General features: G+C 42.1%; 1 protein-coding gene across 2 annotated transcripts; it reads left to right on the top strand.

The window, feature by feature from the left end:
* The first annotated feature begins 1,029 nt into the window (after positions 1 to 1,029).
* On the top strand, positions 1,030 to 16,507 carry scamp5a (secretory carrier membrane protein 5a). Of its 2 annotated transcripts, none has more exons than XM_030054009.1 (7): positions 1,030 to 1,048; positions 9,754 to 9,828; positions 10,007 to 10,126; positions 11,050 to 11,206; positions 11,307 to 11,408; positions 12,240 to 12,357; positions 13,065 to 16,507. In XM_030054009.1, exons 2-7 carry the CDS (start codon positions 9,822 to 9,824, stop codon positions 13,251 to 13,253), a joined length of 693 nt encoding a protein of 230 aa, XP_029909869.1. In that variant the 5' UTR covers positions 1,030 to 1,048; positions 9,754 to 9,821; the 3' UTR covers positions 13,254 to 16,507. The 2 variants fall into 2 exon arrangements, with proteins under 2 accessions (XP_029909869.1, XP_029909868.1); XM_030054008.1 differs by lacking the exon at positions 1,030 to 1,048 and adding an exon at positions 8,601 to 8,894.
* The last annotated feature ends 1,388 nt before the right edge of the window (positions 16,508 to 17,895 follow it).

Below are 17,895 nucleotides of genomic sequence, written 5' to 3'. Positions count from 1 at the left end.
AACATATTTGAATTTGACACAATTTATGTAGCATCCCTGTAAAAAAGTCTATTAGAGCAGCCAATCAGGAGACTCGACTGCATCACGTGATTAAGAGAATTCCCGATTCGCGGGACTTTAAGCAGAGCCCGTCTACGACGAGCCTCGCCACTCTCCATTAACCCCGTTGTATCGAACTTGGTTGCAGTTCCACCGTAATTCCACTAGGGGTGATCGCGGGCGAGTGCAGAATGAATGGGGCTCTATGGAGCTAAACGGCTAAATCTGTCTCTTACTCCTGTTTATGGTTGAAAAATCGCAAATACTGTTGTAGTTTCTGAAAGTTCAATATGGATTATAGGTTAAAAGTGAAATTAGCGAGAACTTATATCCTTTCAGTTTCCTACAGTTTGGGCTGTTGTTGGCCATAACACGCTAGCATTTGCTAATGAATGCTGGTTGGTCAGTGACGGACTTGCGGCTGTTTACGACCAGGGATCCCACTTGATGGCACCCGAAGACCAAGAGAAACGAGAAACACCACTCTTAAGGAGGACTTTTCCATCAAAGTTGATATTTGTGTGTACAGAGAATGTCTAATATAGCACAGGCGGGCTCTCTCGAGTGTCTCCGTCTGCTCTCCGGAGACGGGCTCTGGAAATCGCCGTAAAGCAGCACCTCTCAATGTGTGACGTCATCACACTTTTTGAACGGCTTTTTACAACAGATAGGTGAACTTAAAAAATCCAATATTCAGCTGAGTGTATTTTTTTAGCCCCCCCTTTTGAAAACAGTATTCAAATTCCTTGACAAAAAATTATTTCCAGAGAAAAGTGGATTTTTAGGGGTGTAGCCCCATAGAGTCCCATTCATTCTGCACTCGCCCGCGAGCGCCCTCACATGGACAGAGGCGTGTTTCCGAGACCCGGAAGTTAGACGAGAGTGGCACTTCTCCCCATATTAGAGATTCTCTGCTTTAAGTTTCACTTTCCTGCCGTCCAGAGAATGGTGTGGTCATTCTGATATCCTTGGTTGTGTAAAACTTATGTTTGTGCGTCCATGAAAATAGGTAAGTCACCTAAGCCGCCATATTTACTTTATTTACCCTTAAAGTTAAATGGATGGGCTCTGTATATAGTTTAAACCAGTTTAAAGTTATTTATTGTGGTAAGGTCACCATTGCCAATTAGCTACATGCTGTTAGCTTTAGGTCACTGAATGTTATGCCCACTGCTAGCGCCGTGGCACCTTCAGCCCACTAGGGGGCAGTGGAAGATTGTGCTATAGCAGGAATTTACTGTTAAGCTGTATGGACATACAGGATAAACATATTTTGAGTGTGTGTGTGTGTGTGTGTGTGTCAATTCGCTCCATGCACAATATGGCGACCGTTGACCTTTGAACTTGAGCAGGACAGTACTTCCGGACAGTACTTCCGGTGATCTGACAGCGAGAGACAGCAGCGACCGAAAACCAGAGAGATTACCAGAGAGATCGTTTTTCACAATGAGTGTTTTTAGGATTAAAGAGAGGCGATGTGCATTTCAGAGGGTGAGAACCTCAGCACTTCATTGTTGTGTGCCGTTATGTACCGTTTCGTCAACTTACAACTTCATGCCTTCCCCGTTGACGCTGCGATACGGGCTGAGTGGATGCAGAAGATCCGGAGGGATGACTTCAACCCGACCAAAAACACCCGGGTCTGTAGTCGGCATTTTAAGCAGACTGATTTTATTGCGACTGCGGGGGGGCTGAGGAGGCTGAAGAAGGGAACCATACCAGTTTACTTTTTGTGGAATGGGTACGAACTACCTGCGCCCAGACCAAGCGTCTGGGAACGGCGTCCGTGGGCCGAGTTTTCCGCCCCAGAGTCAGAGTTGGACTCTGGATGGAGACCGAAATGGCTCCAGATCATGACTACTGTGTATTCCCTCAGGAACAGGAGCGAGGGCAAGTAATTTGGCCGTTGCCAGATTAGGGAGCTACAACAGAAGTTGGAAGTCCTCAAATTTCGCCAGCGTTTTGGGATAGAGCGCCTATCTGCATCAGATGAGGACGTGCACTTTTATATCACGTTTGCGTCCTACAGGAGTTTCATGGCATTTTGGAGATTAATTGAACCTGCCGTGATCCACAAGATGGTGTGCATAACCAGCGCCAAGACAGCCCCTACCAGCATCAGCACAGTCCATCACCCAACAACGGTAGGTAACAAATGTGGTAACATGACGTGCATAGAGTTGTAGGCCTAATGTAACACTGAAATTGGATACAAACTGTTTTATTTCATAATTTCCCGTTGGTTTGTGGGGTTAACTACATCTAACTGAAAAGTAAAAGCCAACTAGCTGATATTGGTATTATTTTCTGATTTATACTTGACAATGTGTTTCAGAGCCCTTTTAACATGATGAATGTGTTTGAACTCATTTAAACTTTGTAATAACAATGTCAGTGTCAAGGTAACTAAACAGAGGCTTTTGTTTTTATATCTCAACAGAAACTGAGACCCATTTACGAGTTTCTGCTGTTCCTGATGTACATGTCAGTGGGTTTTCCTCTCAGGGACCTTGCAGAGAGGTTCAGCATTCATCGCACTACTGCAAGTCGGATCATCTCCACATGGACTCATTTCCTGTACTGCCTGCTGGGAAGCCAGTGTCTCTGGATTCCTCCAGAGCTAGTCAGAGCTCACCTGCCACCTGAGTTTGCAGCTTTTTCTGATACACAGGTGGTCCTTGATTGTACAGAGATATTCTGTCAGACGCCATCCTCTCTGCTCCTTCAGAGTGAGGTTTTCTCTAACTACAAATCGCACACTTCATTCAAGGCCATGATTGGCATAGCGCCCCACGGTGCTGGCACCTTTCTGTCTGGACTGTACGCAAGGCTCTATGAGTGATCGCAAGATCTTCAAGCTCTCCGGGATTGTAAAGCTGCTGAAGCCAGGTATGGCGATCATGGTGGACAAAGGGTTTGTTGTGGACAACCTTGCTCCTTGTAAGGTGTACCGGCCTGCCTTTCTCAGCAAACAACAAATGAGTCGAGAGGATGTCAGACAGACACAGGAGATTGCACGTCTGAGGGTTCATGTGGAGAAGTGTATAAGGAGAGTGAAGGAGAACAAACTGTTCGACAAGGACATACCACTGTCTATACGCGGAAACATCGATCAGTTGTTCAGTGTGGCAAGCTTACTGGTCAATTATCAGAATGGGCCGTTAGTGAAGGCATTGGCAACTCAGCAATGAATTAAAGATCTATCTTGCTTCTTAAAAAACATTATTTGTGTCATTGTCATCATTACATCAGCTTTGGGTTTTTACAGACTTGAAATGAAAATGAAAACGCACCAGAGATGACATTAGAACATGTAGAATTTAATAAAGAAATATTGAACAACACTTATTCAGTGATCCAATATCAACAATACACATAGTTTTATATACTTGGGCTCACCTTTCAATCAGTACAAAAGTTATGGTCTCTGGACAATTGTAGGCCTGCATTAGTGACATTAGCTCTGGCTTTGTAGAGGTTTGTTAAACTGAACAATGAAATCTCAACACTGATTGAACAATTATCACTTCAGGTTTTGTATAGATTTGTAAAGATGAACACCACCACAACCAAATCAGACTGTGCTTGTATGGTTGTGTAAATCTGAACAAAAAAAACACAATATACAAACTTACTTATTGAGCCTAACGTTAGTCCAGGTTTTGTATAGATTTGTAAAGATGAACAATAAAACCTAATATTAGTTCAAGCTTTGTATAGATTTGTAAAGATGAATAATAAAACCAGAACAAGAACATTTATCAACTGATTGAAATAGAACTGATTGAATGAACCACTGATTTTTAAAAGATCAGATCAAGTAATGATAGAAAAAGAAATAATCCCCCTTCTCCCTTATAACCCTAGCGACCTCCGCATCCTTATAAATTCTTTGTACAAGAAGGTCCTCTTCTGCAAAAACCACAAAATCGCACTGCTGCATTCCAGTGATAAGCAGCTAGCCTTGCACCTGCTAATAGTAGCTGTGGCCTGGCTTCAGGCTCAAGGCGCCACTATGCATGTGCAGGTACCCACAGTCCACATAGCTCTTCACATTGGGGCACTTCACTTCCACCAACCTGAATGGTGGTGCCTCTGTCGGATCAAAAACAACACCATCTGGAGAGGATCCAAGCCAGGGAGCGTTTGGATGGATGACAAATCCGGATGGCCAGTAGTTGACGTTTTTAATTTGGGCATATTCCTGAATAGCTACTGGCTCCAGTGACAGCCCCCTCTTCATCAAGCCTGTCTGAACCCCACCTTTGCAGATGCGTTCTGCAAGATTCTCTGCAGAGCTGTGACCTCGGACATGGCACACCTCCCCGATCTTGGAGGAGGTGAGCCTCATCATCCTCAGGCTGTACCACTCTGCGCTGCCACTCTGTTCCCTCGTGGCCATCTCGATAGATCTTGCCATGTCGAAAGTGATATTAAGCGGCATTACATTTAGGTGTTGTTGGTGAGTGCGCACAAAGGAACTAGGGATGGCGAAAATGGAAAATTTTCTTGGTTGACCACCGGGCCTCATTAATCGGTTTATTTCGATTAACCGAGAATATTATTTGACTGTCTGTAAAGTTTACAGACAGTCAAGAACGCGACCGTGTCCGTTCTGTACCACGGGTGTCCCCTCAGCAGGCCCAAAACCAATTCAGACATAATATGGAACACCATTCATTCCGAAGTCAAATATTGTACATACACTACATGATATCATTATGTAATTTACGCATGTTGCTTACCTTGGTGTAGAAGAAATCTCTCTCTCCTCGTGAAAAATATTGTCTCAAGATTCTTCAATGAGTCTGCTTGGCGGTTTTATGACTCTTGCAGACTTGCATGACATACTTTGTTCAAAACTATATGTGATCACCATAAGCTTGGCTCGTTTCTCCGGTCTGTCTCCGGTCTGTCTACCGAGCTGAGCTCTGTGCGTAATGACGTAATCCAAGCCCGGCAGAGCATCCCGTCGCCATGTTTACCGTATTAGACTGTTCATGAGCAACTTCTTAGCTTTCTGGAACAGTTGGAATTTTTTCGATAGAACAAACTTTACAGAAGTTACGGTATTTACAATATGGCATGCGCATTTGTGTCGGCGACGACACGTTCGGCCAAGATGATTTGGTTAAAGTTCAAACGGTCAACAACCGGTCAAACGGCTACCGGTTAGCATCCCTAAAAGGAACACATGGTTGGGTCCAGCCTGTGACCATCTAACGGCAGGGGTGGTGGAGGGGGTGCGTCTGGGTGGTAGATGATTACCCTACTCACTGGCACTGGGTGCTGGTATGAAATAGGGCTGCCTTCTTGAACGGTCCCAAAGGCTGACGAGGGGGACGTCACAACTTATGGAGAGTGTGGTAATTAGCGGAGCAAGGTCTGCCATGAAGTCCTGGTATGCCTCATCGACCTTCAGGACATCTGGGTCTGGCAAGTCCCCCCGCACTGCTTTGTAGCGCTTGCTCCTCTGAAAACAGTTATGTCATGTCGGTGTTTCTAGCCTTTCGATCATCAAGACGTTCAACAATCCTGAGATCTCTTAAAGTTTCCAGCAAGAAAGTTGTGTCAGCAACAGACCAATTTTGCTTCCCTCCCGCCATGTTTGCTGCTTGCCGAAAAATGACCGGCTGCCGCAAAGGCGGAAACGCGCCACGCTGATGTAGCACACGTTTACATGCGCAAAATTTCTCCAATCCAATCTGATCAAATCCGATCAACCAAGGTTAACCTTGGTTGATCGGAAATTCCAAATCCACCGTTTACATGGACACTAAATAAAATGATCCGATCATGACATGCGTATACATGCACCAAGCGTTTAATCAGAATAAATCATTTGGGCATGTGCGGAGTTGTCTAATTTTCCGGAAATAATAGTAGAAGAAGAAGCTGTACTACCGCCTATGTTGTAAACAAACGCTGCGTTGTCTGCACGTCCTCAGCTCTTTCACTCTTTGTGCCTCTCACATTTTATTTTCCTGCCCACTGCCGCAGTGTCTGTTTATGTAGGTTTTTTTTTTTTTTTTTTTGAATATGGACCTTCATCGTGTGTTTATGCATACTTTTGCTTTTCCTGTTCACGGTAGTTAAGCTACAGGCCCAGCAGTGCATAACGTTACTGCTCCTGCGTTACAGGGGAGAGAGCAGGATGACATGTTCATCACTCGAGGTACATTAAATTTAGTGCCCCCTCCTCCACCAAGGACCAGGATGAAGGTCAGAGACTGGTGGGAGCGTGTAGTTCTTGTGGAGTTCACAGATCACCACTTTTACCGTTTTGACTTTTAGCTTTGTAATAGGAAGCCTTCAAACTTTTCCAGCGTTTTTTGATTTGGTTGATGGTTCGGTGAATTCTGGCTTCCTGCAGCTTTTCATGAACTTGTTTGTACAACTTGGTGTTTCTAGCCTTTTGAACATCAAGACGTTCAACAATCCTGAGATCTCTTAAAGCTTCCAGCAAGAAAGTTGTGTCAGCAACAGACCAGTTTTGCTTCCCTCCCGCCTTGTCTTGCTAACTAGCAAGACAAGTGGACCATGCTTGAATTAACATTAGAACTAGCTAACGTTAGCTGGCTAATTAGTTCGCTATCTTACTAATGGAAATTCCAGCATCATATGGCCCGCTTGTCTTGCTAACTAACGTTAGCCGTTTTGCTCGAAGCATAACGTTATGCAAGGTTTAATTTAAGGTTAGGCAGTTCTTTCAAACTAACGTTAAAACTTTCCTTTGGACTCGGAAGCCAGGCGTCTCTTCCAAACTGCGCAATTCACGTGAATGACCCAATTGACCAAAAAAACGGTGATTGTAGCCGAAAGGTGACAAGTTTGCATGCCTGAGAAGTGCGACTCTAACACTGTGCTGTCTGAGAATAACTCAAGAAAATACATATTAAATACTTTTAGTTAAATTTATTGCACAACTGACAATCAAACCAAGTTTAAAAGTATAAAATATGACAAGCAAGGCCTCCTGGACTGAATCTACTTCGACTACCTCAGCTGCAGCCGCAGCCGCTTCTACATTTGAACCATCCTCCGTTTCCTCAGCGTCTCTTTACCTTCTTGTTGTAGACTGGAGGGGGTGGAGTCACGTGACTACACACGCTGTACGCGTAGTACAGTGTCTTAAAGGGACATGAACATGCCTACCTACACACAGCCAAAAAAGACAAAAACGTTTGTTTTTTTAAAATACCGAACATACCGATTTGAGCAAAGTGACGTCGGTTATCGTCATAAATTTCGGTATTGGTAAATTTTCGGTATATCGCCCAGCCCTATTGTTAACTGTCTTAATTATAGTACATTAATATTGTTATTATACTATTTGTGTCCTTTGTTTTTGCTTAATTTGTGACAGAACCACATACACCTATACATACCTATTGACTTTCATCTACGCCTGTAACCTGGTGCAACCGCTAATTGCTGTGTCTACTGTGCGGTACTAAGTTAATAAATCTTTGAAAGAGGAAACAGGCTTCATAATTGTGTTTTGACCGACACCCAGGGGCGAAGGTTATTCAGACTACATCTACAGTCCTTTGCTAGTCTTCAGCTACAATCCCCTTAGTGAATAATGTTATTGTAAAGTGGTGCACAGTGGTGATATGTTGTTTTATTGTGTTGTCATGTGAGAGCTGGGAAAAGCATTTTCTCTTTGGGGCACAATAAACTATCTATCTATCTATCTATCTGCTTGAAAATATCTCAGTATATTCTCAATATAAGAGATCAGGATTACAATAGAAAATAGGTGGGGCTCAGTAAAATGCACACCAGCTGTTTTCTTTTTGATGGCTTTGACCATGAAAACAAAATCCTCCCAAATTAAAAAAATCTAATGAATCATGCCTCAGTGTCACAGATTATTCATTTCTGAGTGGACTGAGTGGACTGAAACTGAGAGTGAAACAGCCTACTTGATAATTACAGTATTTCACTTACACTTATTTCTCTTTCACTATGACTAGCCATATATAGAATATTCCTACAATATTCAATGGTGAGTTGTAATATTTGTCTCCAGGTATTCTTGTATTCTTAACCCTCATGTTACCTTCACATTGACTGACATTTTTTGATCAACTGGTGTCAATTTGACCCCAGCAATTCGAACCTCCAGAAAAAAACATTTAAAACTAACTTGTGTAAAATACAGCTTGGAGTCAAATTGACCCTAGAGAAACACTGATGCATACCAACTGTGTCCAGGACATTGAAAGCATATCATTTTGTTAATTTACCCACTTCAGCCCATTATAAGTAGGAATTTTAATCCAATATGAAGTTTAAAAAAAAAAAAAAAAAAGTTAATTGTGCATTTAGAGAAGTTAAACATTGCATGGGGTCAAACTGGCCCTAAAGATAGGAGGGTTAAGGGTTTCATGTTATTTGTAGTTATGTATTTCGATTAAAATATCTTTTATTCCTACCAGCAGCATGTGGCCAATCACATGAAGCGCAGGGGGCTTGTGTGATGCTCTCATCCGGCTCGCTCCCATCCCTGAGAGCGGCGGCCGTGCGTCCTCAGCATCACGGAGGAAGGAAAGGGTGGAGTTTACTCTGATGTGTCTGCTCTCTCGTTGGTTGGCGTAGGCCAGCAACAAATCCAGCTCCCTGAACCCGGTCCTACCCGGGCGGGTACGCGAGCCGAGGGTAAAGAAAGAAAAAGCCCTGACGTCACGTGGCCGTCCTACTCCCAGACCCTCGGCGCAGGAGCACAGATTTATGTCAGATGTGCTTGTTTGTATTTATTTAATGGAGATCAGCTCGTAGAATGCAATTGCAACGACCAGAGGGATTCTAGCAGTATTGTCGGACCTTTAAAAAAAAAAAAAAAAAAGCAGGTAAGGCGATTGAATCATTGCGATTTCATTCATTCAAATCCAGCCGAGCGAGGCGATTGATTGCAAAATAGATTGTAGATTGGGGATCAGGAGACGCTTAAAGCGGGTAGCCGGCTTGGTTGCAGTTAGGGACTGTTTATATACATATAATAATAAGAAAAGGTTTGACCTGCTCTGCGTCCAGATGAGAAAAACAGCACCATGTCGTAGGCTGAAGGACGCTTCTCCGCTGACAGCGATCACGATGCACTGTGTCCCATTGCAGCATCACGGCCATCCGCGGCTAGAAAAATACATGTAAAACAGCGTTTGGGTCATAGTATGAAAGAAAACAACAACCACGGTGCCTCTGTCGTGCTGGTGGAGATCTCTCGGTAGCCCCATGTAGCAGCAAAACGACGTCCTTCATAGCTGCTCTCCACCTTTACCATCATGCATCAATTTTTGGTTTACAAACACAGCTAAATGTGTTGAAGATGGTACTACAGCGGGCTAATGAGCTAAAGGCAGAGGCCTATGGAGCGCCACATATGTAATTTTTGAAGGCTATTATAAGGCCTGCATTTTCGCCTTGATCACGATATAAGGCCACCCTGTTTCTTCAAAATGATATGCCAAAACAATTTTTCCCCTTTCATCAACGCTTATTGTCTATGTTAAAGAGGTGCTGATAGTGGGAGCATGGAGAGGCAAGGTCTGGGTACCATACCCATGAATGGAGGGTCTTTTATTTATGCTGATCGATAGGAAGGCCTACAGAGGTTTGTGGCGTGCTGCCCACAAGGAAATCATGTAAAGGAGTGACTGGGGTGGTTTTGCACATTACTGAGATGTTGATGCAAGCTGTGTCCCCTTGCAGTGTCGTCTTCGAGGCAGTTGCGACTGAAGTCTGTGTCTTTGAGTGGAAGAGTACATTGACTGGTCAGCATGGCAGGTAAGGTGTCTGTAGCCTTCAGGTGGCAGTCAAAGTGGTCCTTTTCCATTCGAAGAAATTGCACTGATTAGGCAGCCATAATGTATAGTGGTTGAAGTCTGATCTGTCATTTAGCTCCTGTGTTTTTGTAGGGTTTGACGGTAGTTTAATTTGAGGCATGTGTGTCTTTGTATTATAGAGAACAACTTCCCTCCCCTGCCTCGATTCATCCCCCTGAAGCCATGTTTTTACCAAGACTTCAACGAGATCCCGGACCAACGTCGCACCATGTGCAAGAGGCTTTATTACCTATGGATCTGTGAGTTTGCTGTTAGGTACAAGTCATCGTCTGCAGCGCGGGCTCCATGCTGTGTTGCCTGTTGGCTTGCATTAAAGTGAATTATGTTTTATATCACTGTATGTGTCTTTCATTTTCAGCATTTACATAAATGCCTGCATCATGATGTAAACTGGTAACCCCATCCACTGCCTCTTGTTTTGTCATGCAGCGTCACTTTGTTTTACCCAAAATATTTTGAAAGCTAAACACTACGGAAAATCCGGTATGGCAAGGTTCACAGGTCTCTAATCTTGGCACCAAGCCAGTCAAATATTTGTATTTTTTTCCTATTCTGCACACACTGTGCAATGTTTTCTTCAATTTTGTCTGACAAAGTTGTTATTTGTCCTTTAAATACAGAAATATTAGTCAAAAAAGTAATACAGACTCAGAGTTCAGAGTAATATGTTTATAATGCAATTCATTTTGGGATTTTTGTGTAACCTGTAATTTGAATTCTGATCAAGGCTCTCCTTTCCTTGAGCTGTGTGACAACAATACATGACGGTATTGTTAAATTTCAATACTCACATGAGTATGACATCTTTTTCATTATCACATAGGTTCTGCCCTTTGAAAACATAAATGTAAGTTTTGTCTAAAAAATGAATAATTGATTAGTTTGCCCCTTTGTTTTTTTGTGGGGTTTTTTTGTAACGTAGATAATGTATGTTGTGTGTGCCACATAGATTGTAGCTCAGTTCTACAATGAATTGTTGTAGCTTTAGGCTAGAATTTCTAATTTTTGATTAGTAATTGAGATCAATAGTGATAAGGGTATGTTGAATGATATAGTAATGCTGTAAATTGTCAGCATATGTATTAGTAACAGAGTTAAATTGTCCACTCATACAGTTTTGCTAAACTTGTGTCCCCTCGCTCTCTCTCTGTGATGTTGACAGTGAATAGTGCCACGCTCGCCGTTAATCTAATTGGCTGTCTGGCGTGGATGTGCGGTGGGGGCGGAGCTACCAACTTTGGCATGGCCATCCTGTGGCTCATCCTCTTCACCCCGTGCTCCTATGTGTGCTGGTTCAGGCCCATCTACAAGGCCTTTAAGTGAGTCAGCTACATGCTGAGGATACACTGCACTTTGTCTCTGTAATTCTGCCGATCGAAACCCTGAGTGAACACTGAGTGAGTCTTTCCCCTCTTGCAGGACCGACAGCTCCTTCAACTTTATGGCTTTCTTCTTCGTCTTCATGGCCCAGGTTGTGATCAGTATTATCCAGACTGTTGGCATTCCCGGGTGGGGAGTGTGGTAAGAGCAGTGCAGGCTGGCATTATGAAACACAAATGTGATATGGTTAATATGAAATGCAAATCTCTAACAATGTAAAATTAGACACAGTTATCTTGTGTCGTTTTTTTTTTTTTCTACCACAGTGTGTCATACCCAGCAATGTACAGTAGAGGTATATATTTTTAATGGTCTGCACAGAGCTCACCTCTGTGTAAGCTGTGTGGAGGTGTACTGTCAAGGTCCCTCGACAAGGTCACCGCTGTTCCATTATGAAAGGGTGACAGTAGTGATACCAACATTAAGTTGATGACACACAAAGGGTTCCTTCACTCACTTAGACATTAAATTCAAAGACGTTTCCATGACTTTCAAGGTTATGTTTGGTGAAATGAAAGAAATCAAAATTGGCAATTTCTGCTTTATTTTAAAACTGCAAATCTCCAGCACAGGTTTTCCTGAGAAATGTCGTTCAGCCAGCAGAGAGAGGTCCAGAGATATAAAGCATACTGATGAATTCGGGTGCCATATTTTAATTAAAAATGTAGAACTTTCAAGACCATCCATTCATTTTTAAAAACCCTGAAGGCCTTTTCTCAGATCTCCAGACTTTCAAGGACTTTCAAGGTGAATTGGGACCCACTGTGCAAGTAATTTACACTTAAGCATAGCGTACTATACTTTTAAACAGCCTATAGTACAGCACGGTACTCATGCTTTGGAAAAAAAAAAACTATAGTATCAATGCTGAAACTCCCTAAAAAGATGCAGATGCTGCAATGTACACAGTGTACATTGCAATGGTTACACGTGCGGTGAATCCTCATCTGACCCCAAATCTTTGTTTCTCAGTGGCTGGCTGGCTACCATCACCTTCTTCAGCACCAACATTGGCTCAGCTGTGGTCATGCTAATTCCCACCATCATGTTTACTGCGGTGGCTGTGCTCTCCTTCGTTGCCCTCACAAAGGTGCTGTATACATTTTTACTCCTTCATCACAATAGATCTATGTACTGCATTATATTAAGCCTTTGTCTGGTTTGTGTGGAAGCAGTAAAGGGAGTTTTGTCGATTTGTGGCCAATAAAAAGACTACAATAATGTATAAACATTTAAGAGCCTCACAGTTATCCCCAAGATAAGGATTTCACATTTGAAAATCAAAGTCCAGGGTTAATGTCTACAGAACACTGGGTACACAGTTTTAACTGGACAACAACATTAACAAACATTCAATTCCTGATCCTCTAAGCTCAGTTCACACTGCGTTTTCCAGGATATCCCCAGAGAGTTGGGGATAACCCTGCTCAGGAGTGAGATTTAGTTTGCAGTGGGCTAAGGCTTGGCATGTCCCACATTCAAAGTTGCAAGTGTGAAATGACTGTCAGCTCAGGGCCAAAACAAGAAATAGAAAAAGAAATAAGAAATATATAAATATATAAATATGATTTAATCCTACTTGTGCATTAATCCTATTTGTAAAACGTATGTGCATTATGTATAAATGTGCATTAATCCTGCAAATTATTACAACAGTTAACGGAAATAAGAAACTGAGCACCTTATATAAACAGGTGTTTTGCACTGTTGAATGGGGGACTGAATGTAGTATGAAAAGGGCTAATGATGGTTGAAATGCTTTATGAAACATGGCTGCTGTCTTTTTGACTCGTGCAGGTCCACAACTTCTACCGTGGCAGCGGCGGCAGCCTGGGTAAGGCCCAGGAGGAGTGGACAACCGGTGCCTGGAAGAACCCACACGTGCAGCAGGCGGCCCAGCAGGCGGCCATGGGCGCCGCCCAGGGAGCCATGCAGCAGAACCAGTACTCAGCAGCTCCCACCTACAACTATGACGACCCAATGTAGGACACAGGAGGGGGCGAGCCAGGGAAGTGGGAGAGACAAAAAGGGATCAATTAAGAACACAATTCAGAATTAGGTGCCCTTCATTGTAACACTGTACGAGCCGAATTCTCAAAGAAAAACGTAGAGCAATGTATTGTTTTGGTGGGAAGGTACTTTTACTGGAATTTGCCATATGTAGACGTTCAGACTTTAAGCAAATTAACATGTAAATCAGCAGCCGGATATTAAAAAGCTGTTGAAGCCACCAAAAGTATGCATATTAGTTGGGTTTTTTTTAACCACTCATCCTGCTGAAAAAAAAATCCTGATCCTGGTCAATACAAGTGTGTGTTGCTCTCCAACAAAGACACATAATAGAGCCAAAATCAGTCCCCTATGGTCCATTCATTCATTCAGCTAGGTTGATCTGGGGTCAGCACAGCGCATAAAATTGAATTCTCCGTCTCCGAGGTGTCACATGTAAAAGGCTTTTACTGACCTTGTTTTTTTTTTCATAATTGCCAGTGTCACAGAATGTTTACTAATATGTAGCCTGGAAGGCATAATGACCCTAAAAACACTATCTACCATGATTTGCCCCTCAGTTGATGTTATTACAAATACAATTCACATTTGGCAGACGCTTTTATCCAAAGCGACGTCCATATGATGATGTGCCTGATTTCACATGGTTGCTTATAGACATGATTTCACAGTATTGCCCTTTTGCTAAAAGTCAGACACAGTTCACAGTGGCACAAGTTCATACAAATTTTAGGAAAAATGTATGACAGTTTCACGCTAAGGTCAGGGTCAAGTCACAATCACAACCATGTGTTTTGGAGTTCGTTATCCCTTTAATATTGGCCGAGACCTTGAACTTTTTCGTTCTCTTACCCTGTATGTAAACGTTGTTCCTATTTTTAGTGGTTAGGTGTGCACTGGTCAAAATCCCAAAATTTGAATCAGTGTTTCAAAATAGAACATAGATGCATAGTGTAGATTTATTAAAAAAATATGTTAAGTGGCATAAACAATTTGCTGACATCAGTATCCAGCTCTGTGTTGTCAGACAGGCATTTGGCATATTGAGCACAGATGAATTTCAAGGGTTAAAACTTTGAAATCATGAACATAGAGAGCGTGCTGCTTTCTAAACTATCACAGGTGATACTCTGCATACACATACACACACACATTTGTATTGTGAAGTCGCCCTGCGTCAGCAAACCCTTTCAGTTTGGTTCTGCGTTTCTTACTTTCTCAGGAAAGGGTGTGAGAGTCGGTTTTCGATCTTCCCTGTAAAGTCACATCAACCCTCAGCCTGTTTTTTTTTCCCCCCTCGAATTTCAGCGCTGTGGGTTTTTGTCTCCTTTTATCACCATTCTCAGCCATTAGGGGCGTTTGGTTTGTCGCGACTCAGTAGTTCTGAAGTTGAAGAATCATTACACCTTAAAGTGAAGCACATGCAGTATCGAGGATCGCAGTTCATCGGGTAAAACATTCCAAATCGATGTTGTACAGGTTAAAAGGTTCAAGAATAACAAAATACTTGTGTCGGAGAGGTGGTAGGACATTAATACTAGAATTTCAATGTTGTAGGTGCTCATTGTTTGAAGTAATGGATGTTATTCCCCCCTCGGCAAATTCTCCCACTAACCCCTACATGTAAATGCTTAAAAATGACTACTTATTTCTGAAGCTCTGGATTCTGGGCCTCAGTGTGTCATTGTGTGGCTGTTGATGTTATTCCATGAGTAGATGTAATATGGTATTTATATATATAAAGAAGAAAAAAACACTCAATATCAATTCAAGCAAATAATTTCTTTATGAACCGGAACTGGAAGAAGATGCTTGTGTTTCGGCCCGTGCGAGGCCTGATCCGTTCATTTAGAGACGATGTCATTGATTTATTTCAGTGAAAAACGATTTCACCTCGTGTCCCTCGACGTAACGAGTCAGCCTCGAGAAACTCTTCAATCGATAGGTGGTTATTACAGTGATACAGTATTAGACTTGAAACAGATATGACGATATGTATCTGAATGCTAGTTATTTCAAAACCTGTGAGTTGTCTTGTCTGATTGTGATGATGTGATATTCGATAGGCTATTTTGGTTTCTTTTCAGTTGTTTTGTATCGACCTGTTTTTTTTTTGTTTGTTTGTTTTTTGTTTTGTTGATTTTTTTTGTGTGTGTATATTTTTGGATGATGTATGGATGAGTTTTGAAGCACATGTTCTTTGTGTCTTTCCATGGCTATGGGTAACAGATTTTTAAAACTTTTTTTTTTTATCATTATTATTATTATTATTTTGAAAATTTTAAATAACGTTTACACTGAGGAAACGTGTCACACGGTGCACCTCGGTGCCAACCAAATTCACAGTTACATATACTGGAGCAATACAATCGTAAATCTATGGAGGAAAAAGTACCTATGAAACAATTACCGGTACTATCAAGTGGGGTCCTGTTGTGCAGGCAGACGTATTTATGAACATGTAAATGGCAATAACATAAGCTTTTATGTTATGCATTGAGAACGGGCCTGTTTTCAAGCTGGATAGCCTCATGTTACAATCACAAAGCATTTTCACCAGCAGATACACATAGTTATGAAGCATAGCCCTGTCGACCTTCTCCGCTCACACGCTCATCTGTCATTAAATGCACAAAGCGAGGCTGCTCAGCTCCGAACAAGTGTAAAGTTTTGCACAAAGATGAACAAAACCAAGCTACTTTTCCTGTGTGTAAGAAGTTAAACGTAGTCTTAGCAAAAATCCGGATCAGTCCAAATCTTTTTTGCCATGTGTACATACATATAGGGCACGGCAATTGTGGATATTGAAGTGACAATTGTACAGTTACCATGCAGTAGTGTGCAGACTGGGCAGCAGCTGCAGTGCATTGGACAGCCATACCCTGCATCTCATGTTGGTCATGCTGTATCAAAGCTACCCAAAAGCCATTTCTCAACACTGACCAATTTCCCCCCTCATTCCCTCATGTACTGTATGTTGTTTGATATGTATTATCATGTACTATAACATATAAGTAGATATATCATAAGTATATAATTACTTGAGGTGAGGTAAATAAATTGCCATGGATAAACACATTCAATAGGAACATGCTCTAATTAGGTGGATACTATTAAAGGTTTGAGGAGGCTGTGTCTCCATGAGTGAAGTAAATGAGGAATACATTTTTGTGTATTACTTTTGTATTATTTGGTCTTACCCTAATAGATATTAAACAGTTCTTGTTGCATCCTGTTGTCAGTAGTGGTCAATATTTGGTGAGTTTCTCAAGTTGGCAACATCCAGGGCTTCTACACACAGAAGAGTGAACTATTTTTGGAGTATGAACACCATACAGAAATTCGACTAAGCCCTGAAATACGATCAAACCTGTTTGTGCCTAAACTCTCTCAGCCTGGCACCCGAATTTCTGATTTTAATTCTTGCCCATGGTTTAACATCTAATGAATACAAATGTTGGCATTTCTTCTTGAAATGAGATATACAGCATCCAAACAAATCAACTCCTACTCTTGATGATCACTGATGGGGGAAATAAACCAAGGTACAGGTTACTGCTGGAGAGATGAATCATCTGCAGATCTTTTCTTACATAAGACGTTTTTAAGGACTGCATTATCTGTCTTCCAAAAAGGGACGGATGAATTTCAGGTAGCATTTTTTTTTATCCCTCAGAATGGATGAACTGCATTTTGGAATGAAACCTGTCAGGTTTTATTCGTCTGATGTGGGGCCTCAGCAGTTGGCAATCTGTTTTGCCCTGCAGTCCCTGGTATTGAAAACCAGTTTGCAGGAGCATTTGCCATGTTGGCCCAATCTTGTGCCAGGACTACGAGGGATAGACTTGCTGTGATTCACCTCCACTAAATATTATGTGCTGTTATCCGGAAACCTTTGAGATCTCTCTGGTCGAGTTCAACATGTTTCATGAATGGTATATAGATGAAGCTATTTTTAATGTTCAGTGGTCATTCATTACCATCATAAAACAGATCTTCTATGCATGTGCAGTGTAAACCAGTGCACTTCACATGTTATTATTATCTGACTGGACAGCTTTTATGGTGCAGTCAGCTCCCCAGTATACTTGATTTATTTTCCACTCATCACTGATAGGCCATTAAAAAAATAATCCTCATAACATACACTATATTACCAAAAGTATTCGCTCACCCATTCAAATGATCAGAATCAGGTGTCCTAATCACTTGGCCTGGCCACAGGTGTATAAAATCAAGCACTCAGGCATGCAGACTGTGAAACAAGACATTTGTGAAAGAATGGGCCGCTCTCAGGAGCTCAGTGAATTCCAGCGTGGAACTGTCATAGGATGCCACCTGTGCAACAAATCCAGTTGTGAAATTTCCTCGCTCCTAAATATTCCACAGTCAACTGTCAGCTCTATTATAACAAAATAGAAGCGTTTGGGAACAACAGCAACTCAGCCACGAAGTGGTAGGCCACGTAAAGTGACGGAGAGGGGTCAGCGGATGCTGAAGCGCATAGTGCAAAGAGGTCGCCGACTTTCTGCACAGTCAATTGCTACAGAGCTACAAACTTCATGTGACCTTCAGATTAGCCCTAGTACAGTACGCAGAGAGCTTCATGGAATGGGTT

This window comes from Myripristis murdjan, chromosome 6 (assembly GCF_902150065.1).
Source record: "Myripristis murdjan chromosome 6, fMyrMur1.1, whole genome shotgun sequence".
Classification (NCBI taxonomy): Eukaryota; Metazoa; Chordata; class Actinopteri; order Holocentriformes; family Holocentridae; genus Myripristis; species Myripristis murdjan.
The sequence above is the reverse complement of the archived record's forward strand: the minus strand, read 5'-3'. Positions and strand labels throughout refer to the sequence as shown.